This window comes from Haematobia irritans, chromosome 2, assembly GCF_050003625.1.
Source record: "Haematobia irritans isolate KBUSLIRL chromosome 2, ASM5000362v1, whole genome shotgun sequence".
Classification (NCBI taxonomy): Eukaryota; Metazoa; Arthropoda; class Insecta; order Diptera; family Muscidae; genus Haematobia; species Haematobia irritans.
Window position 1 is genome coordinate 108,643,052 of NC_134398.1, and position 18,265 is coordinate 108,661,316.

Here is an 18,265-nt window from a genome sequence, read left to right on the forward strand (position 1 = left end):
GTACAGAACTTAAAATGAAAGTTTTAGATTTGTATAAACAAATGTAAAGAGAATCTCCTTCCATTCGAGTTTATGAATTAAAACTAAACAAAATTTCTTTATGTTACTTTTTTAATTTAATTTATATACTTTTCTAATTGGACATAAAAAAAATACTTGATTAAAAAATTAATTGATTTCATAAGAAAATTTCAATTAATTTTTTAATTGATTCAATTAAAAATTTAATTGACTGTGTTTTAAATTTGATTAAAAAATTGATTGATTAATTACATTTTTAATAGTTTGTTGACTTAAAGATTTTGTCTTCCAATTTTTTGACAAAAGGTTAAGGTTAAATAAAACTCAAATAAAAACATCTGGAGTGTTTTCATTCCAGATTAAAACCAAATATATATTTTAATAAAATTAAAAATATGTAATATATTTTAATAATAATAAATGAATTGAATTTATAAGTTAAAATCATATTGTTTTTTTACCCACCTTCATCTATGTAGTGCAAAAAATGGATTCTGAGATATCTTCAAAAATATTTGAAATTAATTTCACGACGGCTACAATTTGGTAATTGGATTCATGATTTTTGTAATAAGCTGAAAATCAAATACAAAAATAATTGAAATCACAATTGGAAATTGATGACATGGGTTATATCGTCTATGGCCAGGGCACGTGAGACAGTTGCTATAAGATTTTTTTCTTCACCAGATGTAATATCTGCAATAGCGATTACATTTTTTCCACTAAGGGTTAGTAGATAGATTCTATCATGGAAGCTAGGAAGGATCTTCGTTCAAAATTCTGGTTATGGGACATCAAAGTGGAAGTCATTACCTACATTTTGGTGTACGCCATGTGCTCCAACAGCGTTTTTGAACGAGGATATCCCTGATTCCAAGTTTTCCACTGGGGGGGGGGGGGCAGAATATAGATTCTGCCATGGAAGCCAGGAACGGACATCGTTCAAAATTCCGCTAATGGGACATCAAAGTGGAGGTCAATACCCACATTTTGATGTACGCCATGTGCTCCAACAGCGTTTTTGAACGAGGATATCCCTGATTCCAAGTTTTCCACTGGGGGGCAGAATATAGATTCTGCCATGGAAGCCAGGAACGGACATCGTTCAAAATTCCGCTAATGGGACATCAAAGTGGAGGTCAATACCCACATTTTGATGTATGTCATGTGTTCCAACAGTGTTTTTGAACGAAGATATCTCTGATTCCAAGTTTTCCACTGGGTTGGGCAGAACATAAATTTTATCATGGAAGGCAGGAACGGACTTCGTTCAAAATTTCGCTAATGGGACATCAAAGTGGAGGTCATTACCTACATTTTGATGTATGTCATGAGTTCCAACAGTGTTTTTGAACGAAGATATCCCTGATTCCAAGTTTTCCACTGGGCGATGAACAAAGATTCTACCATGGAAGGCAGGAACGGACTTCGTTCAAAATTTCGCTAATGGGACATCAAAGTGGAGGCCATTACCTACATTTTGATGTATGTCATGAGTTCCAACAGTGTTTTTGAACGAAGATATCCCTGATTCCAAGTTTTCCACTGGGCGCAGAACATAGATTCTACCATGGAAGGCAGGAACGGACTTCGTTCAAAATTCTGCTTACGGCACATCAAAGTGGAAGTCATTACCTACATTTTGATGTACGTCATGTGCTCCAAGAGTGTTTTTGGACGAAGATATCCCGGTTCCAATTTTTGACACCTTGAGATCTCAGAATGAAGATCTCACGGTACAGCACAAACAGAAATGGTAAACATATTAGTGTTTTTATTGTTCGCTATGTTGTACATCAAAATATTCCACAGCCATAGCGTTTTGGCGCCAAAACGTGAATTGGCATGCAAATTGAGAAAGAAGGGAACAACAGAATTCATTCAGGAATATGATTTATGGAGAAGGCAATCGCCGTGAACAAATTGGATGTGTTGGAGGTAGTATGGAAATTATTATCTGCACTCCTGATCGTTTAAATTGTACAAGCGAATGTTATTGACACAGCCACTATTACTTATCCATTTTTAGATGAAGCTCATCGTATTTTGGATATGGGTTTTGACCCTCAGATTCGGAAGATATCATTGGATATACGGTCCGATAAACAACCCGTAATGACAAGTGCTAGGAGTCCGACATTTTACCGACTGTTATTTGAACAATCCCATACCGGTGCGTGATGTATCATTGGATTTGGTCGAGCAAACAATCGAAATTGTTGAAGAGAATGAAAAATTCTATTTCGCTATTGCAGATATTATCTCTGGTGAAGTAAACAATCTTATAGCAACTGATATCGCCTCATGTGACCTGGTCATAGAAGATATAACCCATGTCATCAATTTCCAGTTCCGAAATATCGAAGAATACAGTAACAGTGCTATATTTAGTTATAGAACTCGATCCGATTGGGGCATAGCATCGGAATTAATTCCTATACCTGAAGAAGCTGGTCAGGATATACCATCTGACTCCCGACCATGGCTGAACCTTTTGCTAAAACCAAAGAACTCTGTGCTGAAGAAGCACATAAAATTAATCGAACGCAATGTGGTAGAGTAGGCATTAGTTATGGCGGTCGTAGTGGTAGTAAATAACATGGAAAATCTTCCAAACGACCTATGAATTAGCAGAAACATTTTTATTGATTCCATAAAAATCTATTACATATTCATTAGTAACGTTAAAGGTGATTTTTTATTAAAATATGTATGTAGTAACATTTTTGCTGTTAAAGGTGGGTACTATGTTCGAGTTGAAAATCATTTTATTTTCTCGATTACTTTTTCTTTAAAACTAAACAAAATTTCTTTACGTTACTTTTATTTGAAATTAATTTCACGACGGCTACAATTTGGTAATTGGATTCATGATTTTTGTAATAAGCTGAAAATCAAATACAAAAATAATTGAAATCACAATTGGAAATTGATGACATGGGTTATATCGTCTATGGCCAGGGCCGTGAGACAGTTGCTATAAGATTTTTTTCTTCACCAGATGTAATATCTGCAATAGCGATTACATTTTTTCCACTAAGGGTTAGTAGATAGATTCTATCATGGAAGCTAGGAAGGATCTTCGTTCAAAATTCTGGTTATGGGACATCAAAGTGGAAATCATTACCTACATTTTGATGTACGCCATGTGCTCCAACAGTGTTTTTGAACGAGGATATCCCTGATTCCAAGTTTTCCACTGGGGGGGCAGAATATAGATTCTACCATGGAAGCCAAGAACGGGCTTCGTTCAAAATTCCGCTAATGGGACATCAAAGTGGAGGTCATTACCCACATTTTGATGCATGCCATGAGTTCCAACAGTGTTTTTGGACGAAGATATCCCTGATTCCAAGTTTTCCATTGGGGACAGAACATAGATTCTACCATGGAAGCCAAGAACGGACTTCGTTCAAAATTCCGCTATTGGGACATCAAAGTGGAGGTCATTACCCACATTTTGATGTATGTCATGTGTTCCAGCAGTGTTTTTGAACGAAGATATCTCTGATTCCAAGTTTTCCACTGGGCGGGTAGAACATACATTTTACCATGGAAGCCAGGAACGGACCTCGTTCAAAATTTCGCTAATGGGACATCAAAGTGGAGGAAATTACCTACATTTTGATGTATGTCATGAGTTCCAACAGTGTTTTTGAACGAAGATATATCTGATTCCACGTTTTCCACAGGGTTGGGCAGAACATAAATTTTATCATGGAAGGCAGGAACGGACTTCGTTCAAAATTTCGCTAATGGGACATCAAAGTGGTGGTCATTACCTACATTTTGCTGTATGTCATGAGTTCCAACAGTTTTTTTGAACGAAGATATCCCTGATTCCAAGTTTTCCACTGGGGGGCAGAACATAGATTCTACCATGGAAGGCAGGAACGGACTTCGTTCAAAATTCCGCTAATGGGACATCAAAGTGGAGGTCATTACCTACATTGTGATGTATGTCATGTGTTCCAACAGTGTTTTTTAACGAAGATATCCCTGATTCTAAGTTTTCCACTGGGGGGCAGAACATAGATTCTACCATAGAAGTCAGAAACAGATTCCGTTCAAAATTCTGCTTACGGCACATCAAAGTGGAAGTCATTACCTACATTTTGATGTACGCCATGTGCTCCAACAGTGTTTTTGAACGAGGATATCCCTGATTCCAAGTTTTCCACTGGGGGGGGCAGAATATAGATTCTACCATGGAAGCCAGGAACGGACATCGTTCAAAATTCCGCTAATGGGACATCAAAGTGGAGGTCAATACCTACATTTTGATGTATGCCATGAGTTCCAACAGTGTTTTTGGACGAAGATATCCCTGATTCCAAGTTTTCCATTGGGGACAGAACATATATTCTACCATGGAAGCCAAGAACGGACTTCGTTCAAAATTCCGCTAATGGGACATCAAAGTGGAGGTCATTACCCACATTTTGATGTATGTCATGAGTTCCAACAGTGTTTTTGAACGAAGATATCCCTGATTCCAAGTTTTCCACTGGGGGGGGGGGGGGGCAAAACATAGATTCTACCATGGAAGCCAAGAACGGACTTCGTTCAAAATTCCGCTAATGGGGCATCAAAGTGGAGGCCATTACCCACAGTTTGATGTATGTCATGAGTTCCAACAGTGTTTTTGAACGAAGATATCCCTGATTCCAAGTTTTCCACTGGGTTGGGCAAAACATAGATTCTACCATGGAAGCCAGGAACAGACTTCGTTCACAATTCCGCTAATGGGACATCAAAGTGGAGGTCATTACCCACATTTTGATGTATGTTATGTGTTCTAACAGTGTTTTTGAACGAAGATATCTCTGATTCCAAGTTTTCCATTGGGGACAGAACATAGATTCTACCATGGAAGCCAAGAACGGACTTCGTTCAAAATTCCGCTAATGGGGCATCAAAGTGGAGGTCATTACCCACATTTTGATGTATGTCATGAGTTCCAACAGTGTTTTTGAACGAAGATATCCCTGATTCCAAGTTTTCCACTGGGGGGGCAAAACATAGATTCTACCATGGAAGCCAGGAACGGACATCGTTCAAAATTCCGCTAATGGGACATCAAAGTGGAGGTCAATACCTACATTGTGATGTATGCCATGAGTTCCAACAGTGTTTTTGGACGAAGATATCCCTGATTCCAAGTTTTCCATTGGGGACAGAACATAGATTCTACCATGGAAGCCAAGAACGGACTTCGTTCAAAATTCCGCTAATGGGGCATCAAAGTGGAGGTCATTACCCACAGTTTGATGTATGTCATGAGTTCCAACAGTGTTTTTGAACGAAGATATCCCTGATTCCAAGTTTTCCACTGGGGGGGGCAAAACATAGATTCTACCATGGAAGCCAGGAACGGACTTCGTTCACAATTCCGCTAATGGGACATCAAAGTGGAGGTCATTACCCACATTTTGATGTATGTTATGTGTTCTAACAGTGTTTTTGAACGAAGATATCTCTGATTCCAAGTTTTCCATTGGGGACAGAACATAGATTCTACCATGGAAGCCAAGAACGGACTTCGTTCAAAATTCCGCTAATGGGGCATCAAAGTGGAGGTCATTACCCACATTTTGATGTATGTCATGAGTTCCAACAGTGTTTTTGAACGAAGATATCCCTGATTCCAAGTTTTCCACTGGGGGGCAGAACATAGATTCTACCATGGAAGCCAGGAACGGACTTCGTTCACAATTCCGCTAATGGGACATCAAAGTGGAGGTCATTACCCACATTTTGATGTATGTCATGTGTTCTAACAGTGTTTTTGAACGAAGATATCTCTGATTCCAAGTTTTCCACTGGGCGGGTAGAACATAAATTTTACCATGGAAGCCAGGAACGGACTTCGTTCAAAATTTCGCTAATGGGACATCAAAGTGGAGGTCATTACCTACATTTTGATGTATGTCATGAGTTCCAACAGTGTTTTTGAACGAAGATATCCCTGATTCCAAGTTTTCCACTGGGGGGCAGAACATAGATTCTACCATGGAAGCCAGGAACGGACTTCGTTCACAATTCCGCTAATGGGACATCAAAGTGGAGGTCATTACCCACATTTTGATGTATGTCATGTGTTCTAACAGTGTTTTTGAACGAAGATATATCTGATTCCAAGTTTTCCACAGGGTTGGGCAGAACATAAATTTTATCATGGAAGGCAGGAACGGACTTCGTTCAAAATTTCGCTAATGGGACATCAAAGTGGTGGTCATTACCTACATTTTGATGTATGTCATGAGTTCCAACAGTGTTTTTGAACGAAGATATCCCTGATTCCAAGTTTTCCACTGGGGGGGCAGAACATAGATTCTACCATGGAAGGCAGGAACGGACTTCGTTCAAAATTCCGCTAATGGGACATCAAAGTGGAGGTCATTACCTACATTTTGATGTATGTCATGTGTTCCAACAGTGTTTTTTAACGAAGATATCCCTGATTCTAAGTTTTCCACTGGGGGGCAGAACATAGATTCTACCATAGAAGTCAGAAACGGACTCCGTTCAAAATTCTGCTTACGGCACATCAAAGTGGAAGTCATTACCTACATTTTGATGTACGCCATGTGCTCCAAGAGTGTTTTTGGACGAAGATATCCCGGTTTCCATTTTTGACACCTTTAGATCACATTGAGAATGTTTCTTAATGTGAAGGTTCAATTATTTTCAATAAAAATGCATTCACGAAGAAAACGTGGTAACAATGAAATTCGAAAGTTGTGGCAACTCCGGTGGATTGGTTTGTTGTCGTTCAAAATTTAGAATAATAAAATTATTTTATTTATTATTTTATTAAAAATGAAGATCTCACGGTACAGCACAAACAGAAATGGTAAACATATTAGTGTTTTTATTGTTCGCTATGTTGTACATCAAAATATTCCACAGCCATAGCGTTTTGGCGCCAATACGTGAATTGGCATGCAAATTGAGAAAGAAGGGAACAACAGAATTCATTCAGGAATATGATTTATGGAGAAGGCAATCGCCGTGAACAAATTGGATGTGTTGGAGGTAGTATGGAAATTATTATCTGCACTCCTGATCGTTTAAATTGTACAAGCGAATGTTATTGACACAGCCACTATTACTTATCCATTTTTAGATGAAGCTCATCGTATTTTGGATATGGGTTTTGACCCTCAGATTCGGAAGATATCATTGGATATACGGCCCGATAAACAACCTGTAATGACAAGTGCTAGGAGTCCGACATTTTACCGACGGTTATTTGAACAATCCCATACCGGTGCGTGATGTATCATTGGATTTGGTCGAGCAAACAATCGAAATTGTTGAAAAGAAAGAAAAATTCTATTTCGCTATTGCAGATATTATCTCTGGTGAAGTAAACAATCTTATAGCAACTGATATCGCCTCATGTGACCTGGTCACAGTAGATATAACCCATGTCATCAATTTCCAGTTCCGAAATATCGAAGAATACAGTAACAGTGCTATATTTAGTTATAGAACTCGATCCGATCGTAATTAATTCCTAGACCTGGAGAAGCTATTCAGGATATACCATCTGACTCCCGACCATGGCTGAACCTTTTGCTAAAACCAAAGAACGCTGTGCTGAAGAAGCACATAAAATTAATCGAACGCAATGTGGTAGAGTAGGCGTTAGTTATGGCGGTCGTAGTTGTAGTAAATAACATGGAAAATCTTCCAAACGACATGAATTAGCACAAACATTTTTATTGATTCCATAAAAATCTATTACATATTCATTAGTAACGTTAAAGGTGATTTTTTATTAAAATATGTATGTAGTAACATTTTTGCTGTTAAAGGTGGGTACTATGTTCGAGTTGAAAATTATTTTATTTTCTCGATTACTTTTTCTAAAATAATCAAAATTGTAAATGAAAACAAACATAATTCTGCTAAAGCTTTACGAAATCTCGATAAAAAATAAAATGCGCATCAATTAAATTTAATTATCTTCTTCAAATTAAACTATTTTAATGAAGTAACCACGAAAATTTCAACGGGAAAACCGAACATAGTACAGACCTTAAAATGAAAGTTTTAGATTTGTATAAACAAATGTAAAGAGAATCTCATTCCATTCGAGTTTATGAATTAAAACTAAACAAAATTTCTATATGTTACTTTTTTAATTTAATTTATATACTTTTTTAATTGGACATAAAAAATACTTGATTAAAAAATTAATTGATTTCATAAGAAAATTTCAATTAATTTTTTAATTGATTCAATTAAAAATTTAGTTGACTGTTTTAAATTTGATTAAAAAATTGATTGATTAATTACATTTTTAATAGTTTGTTGACTTAAAGATTTTGTCTTCCAATTTTTTGACAAAAGGTTAAGGTTAAATAAAACTCAAATAAAAACATCTGGAGTTTTTTCATTCCAGATTAAAACCAAATATATATTTTAACAAAATTAAAAATTTTTTAAATATTTTAATAATAATAAATGAATTGAATTTATAAGTTAAAATCATATTGTTTTTTTACCCACCTTCATCTATGTAGTGAAAAAACTGGATTCTGAGATATCTTCATCCAAAAATATTTGAAATTAATTTCACGACGGCTACAATTTGGTAATTGGATTCATGATTTTTGTAATAAGTTGAAAATCAAATACAAAAATAATTGAAATCACAATTGGAAATTGATGACATGGGTTATATCGTCTATGGCCAGGGCACGTGAGACAGTTGCTATAAGATTTTTTTCTTCACCAGATGTAATATCTGCAATAGCGATTACATTTTTTCCACTAAGGGTTAATAGATAGATTCTATCATGGAAGCTAGGAAGGATCTTCGTTCAAAATTCTGGTTATGGGACATCAAAGTGGAAGTCATTACCTACATTTTGATGTACGCCATGTGCTCCAACAGTGTTTTTGAACGAGGATATCCCTGATTCCAAGTTTTCCACTGGGGGGGCAGAATATAGATTCTACCATGGAAGCCAGGAACGGACATCGTTCAAAATTCCGCTAATGGGACATCAAAGTGGAGGTCAATACCTACATTTTGATGTATGCCATGAGTTCCAACAGTGTTTTTGGACGAAGATATCCCTGATTCCAAGTTTTCCATTGGGGACAGAACATATATTCTACCATGGAAGCCAAGAACGGACTTCGTTCAAAATTCCGCTAATGGGACATCAAAGTGGAGGTCATTACCCACATTTTGATGTATGTCATGAGTTCCAACAGTGTTTTTGAACGAAGATATCCCTGATTCCAAGTTTTCCACTGGGGGGGCAAAACATAGATTCTACCATGGAAGCCAAGAACGGACTTCGTTCAAAATTCCGCTAATGGGGCATCAAAGTGGAGGCCATTACCCACAGTTTGATGTATGTCATGAGTTCCAACAGTGTTTTTGAACGAAGATATCCCTGATTCCAAGTTTTCCACTGGGTTGGGCAAAACATAGATTCTACCATGGAAGCCAGGAACAGACTTCGTTCACAATTCCGCTAATGGGACATCAAAGTGGAGGTCATTACCCACATTTTGATGTATGTTATGTGTTCTAACAGTGTTTTTGAACGAAGATATCTCTGATTCCAAGTTTTCCATTGGGGACAGAACATAGATTCTACCATGGAAGCCAAGAACGGACTTCGTTCAAAATTCCGCTAATGGGGCATCAAAGTGGAGGTCATTACCCACATTTTGATGTATGTCATGAGTTCCAACAGTGTTTTTGAACGAAGATATCCCTGATTCCAAGTTTTCCACTGGGTTGGGCAAAACATAGATTCTACCATGGAAGCCAGGAACAGACTTCGTTCACAATTCCGCTAATGGGACATCAAAGTGGAGGTCATTACCCACATTTTGATGTATGTTATGTGTTCTAACAGTGTTTTTGAACGAAGATATCTCTGATTCCAAGTTTTCCATTGGGGACAGAACATAGATTCTACCATGGAAGCCAAGAACGGACTTCTTTCAAAATTCCGCTAATGGGGCATCAAAGTGGAGGTCATTACCTACATTTTGATGTATGCCATGAGTTCCAACAGTGTTTTTGGACGAAGATATCCCTGATTCCAAGTTTTCCATTGGGGACAGAACATAGATTCTACCATGGAAGCCAAGAACGGACTTCGTTCAAAATTTCGCTAATGGGACATCAAAGTGGAGGTCATTACCTACATTTTGATGTATGTCATGTGTTCCAACAGTGTTTTTTAACGAAGATATCCCTGATTCTAAGTTTTCCACTGGGGGGGCAGAACATAGATTCTACCATAGAAGTCAGAAACGGACTCCGTCCAAAATTCTGCTTACGGCACATCAAAGTGGAAGTCATTACCTACATTTTGATGTACGCCATGTGCTCCAAGAGTGTTTTTGGACGAAGATATCCCGGTTTCCATTTTTGACACCTTGAGATAACATTGAGAATGTTTCTTAATGTGAAGGTTCAATTATTTTCAATAAAAATGCATTCATGAAGAAAACATGGTAACAATGAAATTCGAAAGTTGTGGCAACTCCGGTGGATTGGTTTGTTGTCGTGCAAAATTGAGAATAATAAAATAATTTTATTTATTATTTTATTAAAAATGAAGATCTCACGGTACAGCACAAACAGAAATGGTAAACATATTAGTGTTTTTATTGTTCGCTATGTTGTACATCAAAATATTCCACAGCCATAGCGTTTTGGCGCCAATACGTGAATTGGCATGCAAATTGAGAAAGAAGGGAACAACAGAATTCATTCAGGAATATGATTTATGGAGAAGGCAATCGCCGTGAACAAATTGGATGTGTTGGAGGTAGTATGGAAATTATTATCTGCACTCCTGATCGTTTAAATTGTACAAGCGAATGTTATTGACACAGCCACTATTACTTATCCATTTTTAGATGAAGCTCATCGTATTTTGGATATGGGTTTTGACCCTCAGATTCGGAAGATATCATTGGATATACGGCCCGATAAACAACCCGTAATGACAAGTGCTAGGAGTCCGACATTTTACCGACGGTTATTTGAACAATCCCATACCGGTGCGTGATGTATCATTGGATTTGGTCGAGCAAACAATCGAAATTGTTGAAAAGAATGAAAAATTCTATTTCGCTATTGCAGATATTATCTCTGGTGAAGTAAACAATCTTATAGCAACTGATATCGCCTCATGTGACCTGGTCATAGAAGATATAACCCATGTCATCAATTTCCAGTTCCGAAATATCGAAGAATACAGTAACAGTGCTATATTTAGTTATAGAACTCGATCCGATTGGGGCATAGCATCGGAATTAATTCCTATACCTGAAGAAGCTGGTCAGGATATACCATCTGACTCCCGACCATGGCTGAACCTTTTGCTAAAACCAAAGAACGCTGTGCTGAAGAAGCACATAATCGAACGCAATGTGGTAGAGTAGGCGTTAGTTATGGCGGTCGTAGTGGTAGTAAATAACATGGAAAATCTTTCAAACGACCTATGAATTAGCACAAACATTTTTATTGATTCCATAAAAATCTATTACATATTCATTAGTAACGTTAAAGGTGATTTTTTATTAAAATATGTATGTAGTAACATTTTTGCTGTTAAAGGTGGGTACTATGTTCGAGTTGAAAATCATTTTATTTTCTCGATTACTTTTTCTAAAATAATCAAAATTGTAAATGAAAACAAACATAATTCTGCTAAAGCTTGACGAAATCTCGATAAAAAAATAAAATGCGCATCAATTAAATTTAATTATCTTCTTCAAATTAAACTATTTTAATGAAGTAACCACGAAAATTTCAACGGGAAAACCGAACATAGTACAGACCTTAAAATGAAAGTTTTAGATTTGTATAAACAAATGTAAAGAGAATCTCCTTCCATTCGAGTTTATGAATTAAAACTAAACAAAATTTCTTTATGTTACTTTTTTAATTTAATTTATATACTTTTTTAATTGGACATAAAAAAATACTTGATTAAAAAATTAATTGATTTCATAAGAAAATTTAATAATTTTTTAATTGATTCAATTAAAAATTTAATTGACTGTGTTTTAAATTTGATTAAAAAATTGATTGATTAATTACATTTTTAATAGTTTGTTGACTTAAAGATTTTGTCTTCCAATTTTTTGACAAAAGGTTAAGGTTAAATAAAACTCAAATAAAAACATCTGGAGTTTTTTCATTCCAGATTAAAACCAAATATATATTTTAATAAAATTAAAAATATTTAAAATATTTTAATAATAATAAATGAATTGAATTTATAAGTTAAAATCATATTGTTTTTTACCCACCTTCATCTATGTAGTGAAAAAAATGGATTCTGAGATATCTTCATCCAAAAATATTTGAAATTAATTTCACGACGGCTACAATTTGGTAATTGGATTCATGATTTTTGTAATAAGCTGAAAATCAAATACAAAAATAATTGAAATCACAATTGGAAATTGATGACATGGGTTATATCGTCTATGGCCAGGGCACGTGAGGCAGTTGCTATAAGATTTTTTTCTTCATCAGATGTAATATCTGCAATAGCGATTACATTTTTTCCACTAAGGGTTAGTAGATAGATTCTATCATGGAAGGTAGGAAGGATCTTCGTTCAAAATTCTGGTTATGGGACATCAAAGTGGAAGTCATTACCTACATTTTGATGTACGCCATGTGTTCCAACAGTGTTTTTGAACGAGGATATCCCTGATTCCAAGTTTTCCACTGGGGGGCAGAATATAGATTCTACCATGGAAGCCAAGAACGGACTTCGTTCAAAATTCCGCTAATGGGACATCAAAGTGGAGGTCATTACCCACATTTTGATGTATGCCATGAGTTCCAACAGTGTTTTTGGACGAAGATATTCCTGATTCCAAGTTTTCCATTGGGGACAGAACATAGATTCTACCATGGAAGCCAAGAACGGACTTCGTTCAAAATTCCGCTATTGGGACATCAAAGTGGAGGTCATTACCCACATTTTGATGTATGTCATGTGTTCCAACAGTGTTTTTGAACGAAGATATCTCTGATTCCAAGTTTTCCACTGGGCGGGTAGAACATACATTTTACCATGGAAGCCAGGAACGGACCTCGTTCAAAATTTCGCTAATGGGACATCAAAGTGGAGGTCATTACCCACATTTTTATGTATGTCATGTGTTCCAACAGTGTTTTTGAACGAAGATATCTCTGATTCCAAGTTTTCCATTGGGGACAGAACATAAATTTTATCATGGAAGGCAGGAACGGACTTCGTTCAAAATTTCGCTAATGGTACATCAAAGTGGAGGTCATTACCTACATTTTGATGTATGTCATGAGTTCAAACAGTGTTTTTGAACGAAGATATATCTGATTCCAAGTTTTCCACAGGGTTGGGCAGAACATAAATTTTATCATGGAAGGCAGGAACGGACTTCGTTCAAAATTTCGCTAATGGGACATCAAAGTGGTGGTCATTACCTACATTTTGATGTATGTCATGAGTTCCAACAGTGTTTTTGAACGAAGATATCCCTGATTCCAAGTTTTCCACTGGGGGCAGAACATAGATTCTACCATGGAAGGCAGGAACGGACTTCGTTCAAAATTCCGCTAATGGGACATCAAAGTGGAGGTCATTACCTACATTGTGATATATGTCATGTGTTCCAACAGTGTTTTTTAACGAAGATATCCCTGATTCTAAGTTTTCCACTGGGGGGCAGAACATAGATTCTACCATAGAAGTCAGAAACGGACTCCGTCCAAAATTCTGCTTACGGCACATCAAAGTGGAAGTCATTACCTACATTTTGATGTACGCCATGTGCTCCAAGAGTGTTTTTGGACGAAGATATCCCGGTTTCCATTTTTGACACCTTTAGATCACATTGAGAATGTTTCTTAATGTGAAGGTTCAATTATTTTTAATAAAAATGCATTCATGAAGAAAACTTGGTAACAATGAAATTCGAAAGTTGTGGCAACTCCGGTGGATTGGTTTGTTGTCGTTCAAAATTTAGAATAATAAAATAATTTTATTTATTATTTTATTAAAAATGAAAATCTCACGGTACAGCACAAACAGAAATGGTAAACATATTAGTGTTTTTATTGTTCGCTATGTTGTACATCAAAATATTCCACAGCCATAGCGTTTTGGCGCCAATACGTGAATTGGCATGCAAATTGAGAAAGAAGGGAACAACAGAATTCATTCAGGAATATGATTTATGGAGAAGGCAATCGCCGTGAACAAATTGGATGTGTTGGAGGTAGTATGGAAATTATTATCTGCACTCCTGATCGTTTAAATTGTACAAGCGAATGTTATTGACACAGCCACTATTACTTATCCATTTTTAGATGAAGCTCATCGTATTTTGGATATGGGTTTTGACCCTCAGATTCGGAAGATATCATTGGATATACGGCCCGATAAACAACCTGTAATGACAAGTGCTAGGAGTCCGACATTTTACCGACGGTTATTTGAACAATCCCATACCGGTGCGTGATGTATCATTGGATTTGGTCGAGCAAACAATCGAAATTGTTGAAAAGAATGAAAAATTCTATTTCGCTATTGCAGATATTATCTCTGATGAAGTAAACAATCTTATAGCAACTGATATCGCCTCATGTGACCTGGTCACAGTAGATATAACCCATGTCATCAATTTCCAGTTCCGAAATATCGAAGAATACAGTAACAGTGCTATATTTAGTTATAGAACTCGATCCGATTGGGGCATAGCATCGGAATTAATTCCTATACCTGAAGAAGCTGGTCAGGATATACCATCTGACTCCCGACCATGGCTGAACCTTTTGCTAAAACCAAAGAACGCTGTGCTGAAGAAGCACATAAAATTAATCGAACGCAATGTGGTAGAGTAGGCGTTAGTTATGGCGGTCGTAGTGGTAGTAAATAACATGGAAAATCTTCCAAACGACCTATGAATTAGCACAAACATTTTTATTGATTCCATAAAAATCTATTACATATTCATTAGTAACGTTAAAGGTGATTTTTTATTAAAATATGTATGTAGTAACATTTTTGCTGTTAAAGGTGGGTACTATGTTCGAGTTGAAAATTATTTTATTTTCTCGATTACTTTTTCTAAAATAATCAAAATTGTAAATGAAAACAAACATAATTCTGCTAAAGCTTGACGAAATCTCGATAAAAAAATAAAATGCGCATCAATTAAATTTAATTATCTTCTTCAAATTAAACTATTTTAATGAAGTAACCACGAAAATTTCAACGGGAAAACCGAACATAGTACAGACCTTAAAATGAAAGTTTTAGATTTGTATAAACAAATGTAAAGAGAATCTCATTCCATTCGAGTTTATGAATTAAAACTAAACAAAATTTCTATATGTTACTTTTTTAATTTAATTTATATACTTTTTTAATTGGACATAAAAAAATACTTGATTACAAAATTAATTGATTTCATAAGAAAATTTCAATTAATTTTTTAATTGATTCAATTAAAAATTTAGTTGACTGTTTTAAATTTGATTAAAAAATTGATTGATTAATTACATTTTTAATAGTTTGTTGACTTAAAGATTTTGTCTTCCAATTTTTTGATAAAAGGTTAAGGTTAAATAAAACTCAAATAAAAACATCTGGAGTTTTTTCATTCCAGATTAAAACCAAATATATATTTTAACAAAATTAAAAATTTTTAAAATATTTTAATAATAACAAATGAATTGAATTTATAAGTTAAAATCATATTGTTTTTTTACCCACCTTCATATATGTAGTGAAAAAAAATGGATTCTGAGATATCTTCATCCAAAAATATTCGAAATTAATTTCACGACGGCTACAATTTGGTAATTGGATTCATGATTTTTGTAATAAGTTGAAAATCAAATACAAAAATAATTGAAATCACAATTGGAAATTGATGACATGGGTTATATCGTCTATGGCCGGGGCACGTGAGACAGTTGCTATAAGATTTTTTTCTTCACCAGATGTAATATCTGCAATAGCGATTACATTTTTTCCACTAAGGGTTAGTAGATAGATTCTATCATGGAAGCTAGGAAGGATCTTCGTTCAAAATTCTGGTTATGGGACATCAAAGTGGAAGTCATTACCTACATTTTGATGTACGCCATGTGCTCCAACAGTGTTTTTGAACGAGGATATGCCTGATTCCAAGTTTTCCTCGAGGGGGGTGGGGGGGCAGAATATAGATTCTACCATGGAAGCCAGGAACGGACATCGTTCAAAATTCCGCTAATGGGACATCAAAGTGGAGGTCATTACCTACATTTTGATGTATGCCATGAGTTCCAACAGTGTTTTTGAACGAAGATATCCCTGATTTCAAGTTTTCCATTGGGGTCAGAACATAGATTCTACCATGGACGCCAGGAACGGTCTTCGTTCACAATTCCGCTAATGGGACATCAAAGTGGAGGTCATTACCCACATTTTTATGTATGTCATGTGTTCTAACAGTGTTTTTGAACGAAGATATATCTGATTCCAAGTTTTCCACAGGGTTGGGCAGAACATAAATTTTATCATGGAAGGCAGGAACGGACTTCGTTCAAAATTTCGCTAATGGGACATCAAAGTTGATGTCAATACCTACATTTTGATGTATGCCATGAGTTCCAACAGTGTTTTTGGACGAAGATATCCCTGATTCCAAGTTTTCCATTGGGGACAGGACATAGATTCTACCATGGAAGCCAAGAACGGACTTCGTTCAAAATTCCGCTAATGGGACATCAAAGTGGAGGTCATTACCCACATTTTGATGTATGTCATGTGTTCCAACAGTGTTCTTGAACGAAGATATCTCTGATTCCAAATTTTCCACTGGGCGGGTAGAACATAAATTTTACCATGGAAGGCAGGAACGGACTTCGTTCAAAATTTCGCTAATGGGACATCAAAGTGGAGGTCATTACCTACATTTTGATGTATGTCATGAGTTCCAACAGTGTTTTTGAACGAAGATATCCCTGATTCCAAGTTTTCCACTGGGGGGCAGAACATAGATTCTACCATGGAAGCCAAGAACGGTCTTCGCTCACAATTTCGCTAATGGGACATCAAAGTGGAGGTCATTACCCAAATTTTGATTTATGTCATGTGTTCCAACAGTGTTTTTGAACGAAGATATCTCTGATTCCAAGTTTTCCACTGGGTTGGGCAGAACATAAATTTTATCATGGAAGGCAGGAACGGACTTCGTTCAAAATTTCGCTAATGGGATATCAAAGTGGAGGTCATTACCTACATTTTGATGTATGTCATGAGTTCCAACAGTGTTTTTGAACGAAGATATCCCTGATTCCAAGTTTTCCACTGGGGGGCAGAACATAGATTCTACCATGGAAGACAATGAAATTCTAAAATAATCAAAATTGTAAATGAAAACAAACATAATTCTGCTAAAGCTTGACGAAATCTCGATAAAAAAATAAAATGCGCATCAATTAAATTTAATTATCTTCTTCAAATTAAACTATTTTAATGAAGTAGCCACGAAAATTTCAACGGGAAAACCGAACATAGTACAGACCTTAAAATGAAAGTTTTAGATTTGTATAAACAAATGTAAAGAGAATCTCCTTCCATTCGAGTTTATGAATTAAAACTAAACAAAATTTCTTTATGTTACCTTTTTAATTTAATTTATATACTTTTTTAATTGGACATAAAAAAAATACTTGATTAAAAAATTAATTGGTTTCATGAGAAAATTTCAATTAATTTTTTAATTGATTCAATTAAAAATTTAATTTACTGTGTTTTAAATTTGATTAAAAAATTGATTGATTAATTACATTTTGATTAGTTTGTTGACTTAAAGATTTTGTCTAATTTTTTGACAAATGGTTAAGGTTAAATAAAACTCAAATAAAAACATCTGGAGTTTTTTCATTCCAGATTAAAACCAAATATATATTTTAATAAAATTAAAAATATTTTAATAATAATAAATGAATTGAATTTATAAGTTAAAATCATATTGTTTTTTTACCCACCTTCATCTATGTAGTGAAAAAAATGGATTCTGAGATATCTTCATCCAAAAATATTTGAAATTAATTTCACGACGGCTACAATTTGGTAATTGGATTCATGATTTTTGTAATAAGCTGAAAATCAAATACAAAAATAATTGAAATCACAATTGGAAATTGATGACATGGGTTATATCGTCTATGGCCAAGGCACGTGAGACAGTTGCT

General features: G+C 35.4%; 5 protein-coding genes across 8 annotated transcripts in view; 4 read left to right on the forward strand and 1 right to left on the reverse strand.

The window, feature by feature from the left end:
• LOC142226008 (putative ATP-dependent RNA helicase DDX43) overlaps nt 1-18,265 on the reverse strand; it is a 505,423-nt gene that overhangs the window by 366,605 nt on the left and 120,553 nt on the right. The gene's annotated exons all lie outside the window — the stretch shown is intronic.
• The window catches only part of LOC142226005 (putative ATP-dependent RNA helicase DDX43), a 247,474-nt gene that overhangs the window by 1,305 nt on the left and 227,904 nt on the right, over nt 1-18,265 (forward strand). The window lies entirely within an intron of this gene.
• On the forward strand, nt 6,775-8,168 carry LOC142226009 (putative ATP-dependent RNA helicase DDX43). Of its 2 annotated transcripts, XM_075295869.1 has the most exons (3): nt 6,775-6,880; nt 6,937-7,297; nt 7,380-8,168. In XM_075295869.1, exons 2-3 carry the CDS (start codon nt 7,177-7,179, stop codon nt 7,541-7,543), a joined length of 285 nt encoding a protein of 94 aa, XP_075151984.1. In that variant the 5' UTR covers nt 6,775-6,880; nt 6,937-7,176; the 3' UTR covers nt 7,544-8,168. The 2 variants fall into 2 exon arrangements, with proteins under 2 accessions (XP_075151984.1, XP_075151983.1); XM_075295868.1 differs by lacking the exon at nt 6,775-6,880 and having other exon boundaries at nt 6,902-7,297.
• On the forward strand, nt 10,551-11,390 carry LOC142223699 (uncharacterized). The gene is made up of 3 exons (XM_075293554.1): nt 10,551-10,656; nt 10,713-10,838; nt 10,930-11,390. Exons 2-3 carry the CDS (start codon nt 10,790-10,792, stop codon nt 11,079-11,081), a joined length of 201 nt encoding a protein of 66 aa, XP_075149669.1. The 5' UTR covers nt 10,551-10,656; nt 10,713-10,789; the 3' UTR covers nt 11,082-11,390.
• Nucleotides 14,008-15,417, forward strand: LOC142223700 (putative ATP-dependent RNA helicase DDX43). 2 transcript variants are annotated; one of them, XM_075293556.1, is made up of 3 exons: nt 14,008-14,113; nt 14,170-14,530; nt 14,613-15,417. In XM_075293556.1, exons 2-3 carry the CDS (start codon nt 14,410-14,412, stop codon nt 14,918-14,920), a joined length of 429 nt encoding a protein of 142 aa, XP_075149671.1. In that variant the 5' UTR covers nt 14,008-14,113; nt 14,170-14,409; the 3' UTR covers nt 14,921-15,417. The 2 variants fall into 2 exon arrangements, with proteins under 2 accessions (XP_075149671.1, XP_075149670.1); XM_075293555.1 differs by having other exon boundaries at nt 14,017-14,530.

Coding starts and splice junctions, on each gene's coding strand:
- LOC142223699 (XM_075293554.1), top strand. CDS start 10,790: ATGATTTATGGAGAAGGCAATCGCCGTGAACAAATTGGATGTGTTGGA. Junction 10,839..10,929: donor ACAAATTGGATGTGTTGGAG/GTAGTATGGAAA, acceptor ATCCATTTTTAG/ATGAAGCTCATCGTATTTTG.
- LOC142223700 (XM_075293556.1), top strand. CDS start 14,410: ATGGGTTTTGACCCTCAGATTCGGAAGATATCATTGGATATACGGCCC. Junction 14,531..14,612: donor ATTTGAACAATCCCATACCG/GTGCGTGATGTA, acceptor TCGCTATTGCAG/ATATTATCTCTGATGAAGTA.
- LOC142226009 (XM_075295869.1), top strand. CDS start 7,177: ATGGGTTTTGACCCTCAGATTCGGAAGATATCATTGGATATACGGCCC. Junction 7,298..7,379: donor ATTTGAACAATCCCATACCG/GTGCGTGATGTA, acceptor TCGCTATTGCAG/ATATTATCTCTGGTGAAGTA.